Source organism: Coffea eugenioides, unplaced genomic scaffold (assembly GCF_003713205.1).
Source record: "Coffea eugenioides isolate CCC68of unplaced genomic scaffold, Ceug_1.0 ScVebR1_1646;HRSCAF=2531, whole genome shotgun sequence".
Lineage (NCBI taxonomy): Eukaryota > Viridiplantae > Streptophyta > Magnoliopsida > Gentianales > Rubiaceae > Coffea > Coffea eugenioides.
In genome coordinates this window covers 5001-14352 of record NW_020862062.1, presented here as the reverse complement: position 1 = coordinate 14352, position 9352 = coordinate 5001, and the positions used below count along the sequence as shown (strand labels likewise).

Here is a 9352-nt window from a genome sequence, read left to right as displayed (position 1 = left end):
CTGATAGAAATACGATTGTCTTCTCTTTGTGACTATTCAGTAATATCTTGGCTACATTGTTCAATTTCAATGCTTTAAAAACTTCAAAATAAGTGTATATTTTCGTTTGTACCAAAAAAAGAAGTGGATAATTTTTGTGACTATTCAGTAATATCTTGGCTACATTGTTCAATGCCAATGCTTTAAAAACTTCAAAATAAGTGTATATTTTCGTTTGTACCAAAAAAAAGAAGTGTACAATTATGGTAATAGAGGATAACATCAACGTAAAAGCAACAAAAGAAGTGTATTTCATTTAGTTGGAGGTGAGATTAATTGCCAATTTCATGTGAGAAATGATAGTGAACCCTCATTTCGCTGCGGTTAGTCCATATATCAATCTTCCTGAGAGCTTAAACAGACTGCCCTAGAATTCTATCTGAATTTGAAAAGCGTACCTACATCTTTCTTGTAAATGATGGGTATTTCAGCTGCTCCTATTTTGCTTCAAAAAAAAAAAGAGAAAAAAAAAAAGCAATTAGTCAATCACCTAACGAAACAATAAAGAAGCCTAATATAGAAAAACATTGCAGGGTAACACATAGTGATTACCCTGCAATGTTACCCTGCAATTTTATTTGTTTGGATAGTGATTATTTATCAAAATTTATTTGTTTCTATCATCAACATATTTTTCAACCATCATTTTATTTTACATGCATCACATGAAAAAGTGCTGCAATACTTTAAAAAAATTATCTCAAATGATCTACTATTCAAACACACTCTTGAGATTCATCTGACATAAATGGAACTTGAACATGGTCAAACTACAAATAAATTGATGGATTTAATCCTTAAACACATCACTTTATGACTTTCGTGTATAATGGGAATCATTATTTAAATTGTTAAAGATCTCAAAAATAATTCCATGCAGATATTTACTAAACATTAACGGAAATTGTCATTTATGTTCAAGTTGCGTAGATGTACTCCTATAACATACAGGAGAAACTCATTGGGGGGATTTGCAAATTTTAAAAAATTTGTCTCAGTCGCTAAATTGGTAAACTGGATCAAACATGACAAATAATTAGCCAGCTCCTGCTCCAACTCGCGGTCCCGTCGCACTTCTTATTCCCTCCGACTTGGTTTCTCTCCAGCGGTGGCTCTGAGCTCCTTTCAGCCTTACGCGGTCCAAGCTTTTCTTTAACCTCTCTGCAAATTTCAGTTTCAATTCCAATTTTAACTCCATCAGGTATATACTGAGCCCATCCGAGATCCCTTCTTTCTTTCTTTCTTTCTTTCTTCCTTTCTTTTAGTAGTTCGTTGTTTGATCTATATTTTCGGATCATCTACGTTTAGTTTTCGTTTTTTTATCTGGCTTTGATTTGATTAGCCCAAACTTCCTAAACATAATTCACATCTAGAGGAGGAAAATGAATTCAAACTACGGAAAATCCAATAGCAAATCGGGATCCTTAAATAGTTTCGACTTCGATTTGGGTCTTGGAAAGTCGGGTTCTCGATCTCTTAGCGATCAAAAGAACCAGTCTTCTTCATATGGTTCATATTCATCAGCTCAGGCAAAGCCCAGTACGACGCCGTCCTGGACTCACCAGCCTATTAACAAACCCTCATGGACCCACCAACCTGCTGCTCCGGCTCAATCAACTCGGACGGGATCTCTATCGGGTCCCACTTCGATGGTGGGGGATATTTCTGGGAAGAGTTGGGGTTCATCTGCCCCAGCTAGCAGTTTGAATTCTGGGATTGGAGTTGTTAACAAAGATCCCAACTTGTTTGGTGATTTGCTTGGCTCGGCATTGGGTCAGAACAAGGGCAATAGTAATGTGCCTTTGAAAAATGCAGCTCCGGCGTCGAATAAGAGCTCATTTTCAATGGGGGGTATGGCGGATTCATTGCCCAAAACGGGTAATTCAACAAAAAGTAGCGGAAATTGGGGGTCTAGTGAAACTTTCGGGACTTATACGAGTGGATTTAGCAGTAACAACAGCGGTAGAGGGAATGTTAACTTGAATGGGAATGCTAGTAAAGGAACAAATCTTGGTGGTCCTTCTATGAAGAGTATGGCTGGAGGTGGAGGATTGGGTGGGATGGGTTCAAATAAGGACCCGTTTGGTTCCTTAGTTGATTTTTCGTCTAAACCGAGTGGTAATATGAAGTCAGAGAGTAAAGGAAGTGCTAGTAGTAAAGTTGGAGATGATGCATTTCAAAGTTTTCAGAGTGCTTCAAAAACAAGTGGAGTTGCACATCCTTCAGGTAGTTTTACCTCAGGAAACAACAACTCGACAGGATCAGGTGCAGGAGGTTCTTATTCGAATGTTGACGATTTTGGGTTCTTTAGTACTCCGTCCCAGAGTCAGCCAAGTAGTTTTCCTTCGGGGAACCATAATACTGCTGGGCCAGGTGCAGGAGGTTCTTTTTCGAATATTGATGATTTTGGGTTCCCTAGTAGTCAGCCTCATAGTCGACCATCTGGTCAGTCCACTGGTGTTGATAGTTTTGATGCATTGTTTACGACAACTCCAGGCAGCGGTGCTGAATTTAAAAGCCAGGATTCTTCTGGGCGCGATGACTGGGGATTCGAATCGGACTTCAATGGCCATGACACAGGTGGGACAACCGAACTTGAAGGACTTCCACCCCCACCTGCTGGTGTTAGTGCTTCAACTGCGAAAAATAAGGGATTAGACAATTACAAGCAGGGCCAGTTTGCTGACGCCATAAAATGGTTGTCTTGGACCGTCGTTCTTTTGGAGAAAGCTGGAGATGATACTGGCATCATGGACGTCTTGACATGCAGAGCTGCATGTTACAAAGAAGTTGGTGAATATAAGAAAGCTGTAGCTGATTGCACAAAGGTATATTATTTTTCTTCAAAATCATTTTTTCATGATTTTCGGTGCTTTTCCAGGTTGAATTGCTGTGCCAAAATAACTAGCCCTGTAATTGCACCTTCCCAAAATATAGCTAGTCTGAGCACTGAACTTCGTCAAGTAACTGGTGAATTTTGCGTTTTATCTGGCAGATAACTTCAAGAATTTTTATTTTATGTGAGTATAGGGGTAGCAGCTCTTGTTTCTGTGACATACTTAAATGTTGGCATGGCACTTCAACTGCTAAAGAAACTACTTGTGCAAGTTAGAGTTGAACCATCCCTCTTTCATAGACTAGCTCCCCGATATATTGGAGGACTAGTTAATTGGATCAAGAATTGTATATTTAGTCCCAAGTTGCTACAGTATGAAAACTGTTTTATAAAGAGACTTGTCAGGTATTTTTCTAGGAAGTTTTAGTCGGTCTTTCCATGACTAAATTTAAAGTTTCATACTTGATCAGCATGGATCAAACTACAGTCAAGACCTTTTAGTGAACAGTTTAGAGGTTGGTCAAGGGCTTGAACGGGGCATTGAGAGCCTTTGGAAAACGATACTGCTATTATAACACCCTTGTGTCTCACATTATTGAAATGGAAACTATTTAAGGCCCCTTTCCTTTGTATTTATTAATTATTATTGTTGCTATTGAGATCGCCTTGCCTAACTAGCCGCGTGGATCCATTCTGTTTACATCTATGCATGATACCTTTTGTTGGGGATTTTCGGGGTTTTTTTTCTTTGGTTTTTTTGGGGGCGGGGGGAGGGGATGTACGAGCAAGCTACTTAGGTATAGGCTTCAGACCAGGTCAAAGTTTTGTTGAACCTTTCTTTCTACACTTTGTGCTTCCTGTATAAGTTGATGTCCCTTCACGAGATCTGTATTTGCAGTTTATGGAAATAGTATGCAGTTGGCATAGCCACTTAGAGAAAACCTGTAATTTAAGATACTATTCCTTCTTCCCCTGGTTTATGCTGACAAAAATGTAGGTGGTGTTTTCTGGGAGCATCTGCAGGAAGGTAATGAAAATCCACGGGACACTGATGCATCTTTCTGTTTGTTCTTTTTCGTTTTTTTTTTTTTGAATATTAATTGGGGCTGGTGAATAAATATGCTGGTTCTTGTTTGATCTTTTAATATCGTGCTGAGGAGTTTTTGCGGTTCACTCCAAGTAAGAGACTTTTTGGCCATTGGATTGTGCAGGCGCTAGAACAAGATGACAAAAATGTGAACATCTTGGTGCAACGTGCTCTTTTGTACGAGAGTATGGAGAAGTACAAGCTTGGAGCTGAAGACCTCAGAAGTGTAAATTCAGAGAAACCCTGGAATTAATAAAAAGGGGCAATCCTGAGCCAAATCCCGTTTTCCGAAACCAAAGGAAAGGTTCAGAAAGTGAAAAAAGGATAGGTGCAGAGACTCAACGGAAGCTGTTCTAACAAATGGAGTTGGCTGCGTTAGTAGAGAAATCTTTCCATCTAAAATTCCGAAAGGATAAAGTGAAGGATAAACGTATATACGTATTGAATACTATATTAAATGATTAATGACGACTCAACTGAATCTGTATTTTTTATATAAAAATGGAAGAATTGGTGTAAATAGATTCCACATTGAAGAAAGAATCGAATATTCATTGATCAAATGATTCACTCCATAGTCTGATAGATCTTTTCAAGAATTGATTAATCGGACGAGAATAAAGATAGAGTCCCGTTCTACATGTCAATGTCGGCAACAATGAAATTTATAGTAAGAGGAAAATCCGTCGACTTTAAAAATCGTGAGGGTTCAAGTCCCTCTATCCCCAAAAAACATATTTGATCCCCCAACTATTTATCCTATCCCCCTTTCGTTAGCGGTTCAAAAAACCTTATTCATTTACTCTATTCTCTTAGAAATCGATCTGGACGGAAAAGCCCTTTTCTTATCACAAATCTTGTGTTATTTATGATATACATATAAATGAACATCTTTGAGCAAGAAATACCCATTTGAATGGTTTACAATCGATATAACTATTCATACTGAAACTTACAAAGTACTCTTTTTTAAGATACAAGAAATTCTAGTACCTAGATAAAATTTTGTAATCCCCTTTCCTTCTTTTAATTGACATAGCCCCCCTTTTCTCATAAAATGAGGATGCTACATTGGGACTGGTCGGGATAGCTCAGATGGTAGAGCAGAGGACTGAAAATCCTCGTGTCACCAGTTCAAATCTGGTTCCTGGCACATGATTAATTTGTATAAGTCTCTCTTGTATAAATTAATTGATATGAATCGACATTCATATTTATAGTTTAGATCATAATAAATACATATTGTTTTCCACTTCAGCGAGATATACCCCATCTATTTTATAGATGTGTAGAACTTTTTAGATAAGGTATCTAAAAGAATTAGATTCTATTTCTTCATCTTTTTTATTTCTGCTCTTCTTTTGTTCAAAAAGAATGTTAATACTTCATATATATTCAAAAGACATATTCAAGGGGTTAATTTAATTGGTTGAGATCAAATCTAGAGGAATTGAAATACACAAGAGATACAAATAAATAGAATCCAATATCCTTTAATTTCTTTGTATTTTCGTTCATATTTGATTTCGTCATTCCTACTTACATAACTTTCTAAAACCCTTTAAATAATGTGCGTAGTAGAAAGTCAAAATTCATGATGTAGAAGTTCATCCTCTTTGTTCGTCTCATCTGAGATAAGCATCTTACAAACCAAATAAATGGGATGTAAGAATACCAACGAATCTCTCATTGTCTTTTTTTTTTGTTAGCCTATTATAGAATTCCCAAATACAAAGGAGACTTCCATTATTCTGGTTAATCTAGAACAGAACGTATAATCCTTGAATATGTGAAATTGTATAAGACGAAATTAGTTTCTTATCCTTCAATGAGCATCTTGTATTTCATAAAAATTGGGAGCAACATAATCCTTGCGTAAGGGCCATCCTATCCAACTTTCAGGCATTAAGATACGTTTCAAGCGTGGATGATTATCATAAGATATTCCCAACATATCATAAGATTCTCGTTCTTGAAAATCCACACTTTTCCAAACCCAGAAGACAGACGGAATCCTAGGATTCCTCCTTGAGACAAATACTTTTATGCATACCTCTTCTGGTTGATCTACACCATACTCTATTCTCGTAAGATGATATACACTAGCTAACAGCCCGCCGGGTGCTACATCATAGGCGCATTGGGAACGGAGATAATTGTAACCATATACATATAAAATAACAGCAATAGAATGCCAATCCTCGGACTTTATTTGTAAAGTCTCTATTCCTTGGTAATCAAAGCCCAAAGATCTATGAATTAGCCCATGCTTGACTAGCCAAGCAGACAAACGACCCTGCATCTTTTTTATTTCTCCCATATTTTTATTTGTATTAAGTATTTCACCTTTACGATGAAATTTATGAAGATTTTTTTTATTTTGTACAAAGAAATACTGTCTAATTCACCAATTCATGGGAAGAGACTGAACTTTTGTATTTGAAAAATGTTTCAGTAGGTATTTCTGAAGTAAAAGTAGATGCCGGTTGATAAAGGAATCCTTGATCATAATTTCCAGTATTCATACTGCGGCTAATATGAAACTTGTGATTTGTAGTAAAACACCGATTCGACCGTTGACGTTGAGGCCTAATTCTATCTTCATAGATTTCTCGAGATATTTTCTTACGAAGTTTTGTTATAGCATCTATAACTGCTTCCGGTTTAGGGGGACAGCCTGGCAAATAGACATCTACAGGAATTAGCTTATCAACCCCCCGAACAGTACTATAAGAATCGGTACTGAACATCCCTCCTGTAATTGTACATGCTCCCATAGCAATAACATATTTTGGTTCAGGCATTTGTTCATATAATCTCACTAAAGAAGGGGCCATTTTCATTGTTACCGTTCCGGCTGTTAAAATTAGATCTGCCTGTCTAGGACTTGATCTTGGTACTAGTCCATAACGATCAAAGTCGAATCGTGACCCTATTAGTGAAGCAAATTCAATGAAACAACAACTGGTACCATAGAGAAGTGGCCATAAACTAGAGAGTCTTGACCAATTTGAAAAATCATTTAATGTAGTTGAAATAACTGAATTTTGGGCTGTTCGATCAAGTAAAGGAAGCTCAATGGAATTCATAACAGTCTCAATTTTATTTTGATTTTTTTCCTTTTTTCTTTTTATTGTCTGAATATTCAGGAGCTAAGACCATTCCAATGCCCCCTTTCGCCATGCATAAACTAAACCAACTATTAAGATAAGTACAAAAATTAAAGCTTCTATAAATACAGATACACCCAAAATATCGAAACTCATTGCCCATGGATAAAGAAAAACTGTTTCAACATCAAAAACAACAAAAACTAGAGCAAACATATAATAACGGATTCGAAATTGTAACCAAGCGTCGCCTATTGGTTCTATACCCGATTCATAACTAGAGAGTTTCTCCGGCCCTTTGCTAATCGGGGCTAAAATTCCGGAAATAAAAAATGCCAAAATAGGAATAAGACTTGATATTATTAGAAATGTCCAAAAAATATCATATTCGTAAAGAAGAAACATAGACACACTCCTATGAACGTGGAAAATATACCGGATTGCTCGATTAGAATTGGAATTGTCAAGTCATCCATACCATAACTTTTTATTTTACTCAATTCAATCAAAACAAGAATTCATTTTTATTGAATTGACGAGTTTCCTTTGTTTACTGCGAAACATATCTCATTTCAAGGTAGAATCCTATTTCCATTATACTTAATTTCGATTTTTTTACTTAGTATAACTCTATATCTCCATCTTACTTTTATACAAATTTTCTTATTTTCACAGGATTCTCTCTAAAGAAGGGGAATTCAAAATAAACAAAATAAAAAAGAATTCTCGTTTTTGTTTAGAATTTTGAATTTCTTTTTTTTTTATTAACTTCTACTTACTTAATTAATATCTATTATATAGATTATCCATTTTTTTTTATATTTTTTGAAATTGAATAAAATAAATAAAATTCTTGATAGCTTTCCATTTTTTATGAATAGAATCAGGAGGTCTTTTTTTTTTTTCTTAGTCATTTAGAATAGAACAAGTAAGATACTGGATGGGAATTTTCATCTCAGGATTTAGAATATCTTGGTCTTGGTATATTCCTTTATATTAGGATCCCATCCCGGCGGAGGGGTTTCGGTTTCTCTTGATTGATTACAGAAAAAGAAGACTGCCCCCTGTGCTTCGCTAGGCCTAGGTAAGGTATACGAAGGCCTATTTAATAACGAAACTTACCAAAGGTATTCATCTTTCAACAAGCTTTAATTTGTACACAAGCGCAGGAGGTCATTCCTAGATCCATTGGGGTTTTTAACAGGGCGGCTCGTGTCACGATTTTTACTTCAAAAATTCACCAACAAGATTAGGTATACCAAAGAAAGGGAATATCACGAACTTCTTGTGAACAAACAGGAAAATTCATATGAAATTCACCTTCACCTCCGAAGATTAATGACGAAAGGTTGCTTTGTTTATCTGCGATTGGAAAAATATCAATTAGATCTATTGAAATATCCGCCTTTTGCTTTTAGTTTTCTGTTTTAAAGAATTCCTGTGAGTGAGCTTATAGGAATAATTTTATTTCGATGAACCGACTCGTTAGTTCCAAGCAACAAAGAATAATGAAGAAATAAAAATTATACAATTTCGTTTTTTGTATTTTGAATTTTCATTAATTCATTTTCATTTTTTATTATAATTAAATTATAGGGCTATACGGACTCGAACCGTAGACCTTCTCGGTAAAACAGATCAAACTTTTTATTATCAAAATGATCTGAACTGTTTCAAAGACCCAACATGCATTTTTTTTGCATTGGGCTCTTTCATTAACTGATCGAAATATCAGCTAGTCTGCCATATTTTTTTCTTTTGACAAAAAAATAAGATAAGAAGATGGCTCCATGTGCTCCGATTTATTATTTTGAATTCTAATCCAAGAGCACTACCAAAGTCTTTCAAGGGTAGGGTTGTCGTGACGTAGGTCTGCCTATGGCCTAGATCAACCTAAGTCAAATGAAGTCTCTACCGTTCCGCTTACAAAATGAAACTTCATACACCTTAAAGTTCATAGGACGAAAAGAGATTTTTTGAGGTCCTTATACTCATTAAGCCTAGCATTGAAAATATTGGATATTCACCTTATCAATACCTCAAATCCATGAGAGTGTCCATTTTGTGCCTAACCTAAATGGGCACCCCAATCGAACCGAACCCTTTGTCAGGCTATTGTTCCCTCAAAGTTATGGGGTAAGACATCGATTTCTCAATTAAGATCACAATTTTTTGATTTGATTGTATGATGGATTACCTTGAAAAACATTGGCGCGCGTGTAAACGAGGTGCTCTACCAACTGAGCTATAGCCCTTATTGCTTGTGATACATATTTTATC

At 36.1% G+C, this 9352-nt stretch overlaps 1 protein-coding gene and 1 non-coding gene across 2 annotated transcripts; both read left to right on the top strand.

The window, feature by feature from the left end:
* The first annotated feature begins 1077 nt into the window (after positions 1-1077).
* LOC113755685 (uncharacterized transmembrane protein DDB_G0289901-like) lies at positions 1078-4215 on the top strand. Its single transcript, XM_027299621.1, has 2 exons — positions 1078-2867; positions 4087-4215. The coding sequence occupies exons 1-2, from the start codon at positions 1422-1424 to the stop codon at positions 4213-4215; spliced, it is 1575 nt and encodes a 524-aa protein (XP_027155422.1). The 5' UTR covers positions 1078-1421.
* Positions 4216-5042: 827 nt separating this feature from the next.
* On the top strand, positions 5043-5115 carry TRNAF-GAA. The gene has a single exon. It is a non-coding gene; the product is annotated as a tRNA-Phe (tRNA).
* Positions 5116-9352: the final 4237 nt, after the last annotated feature.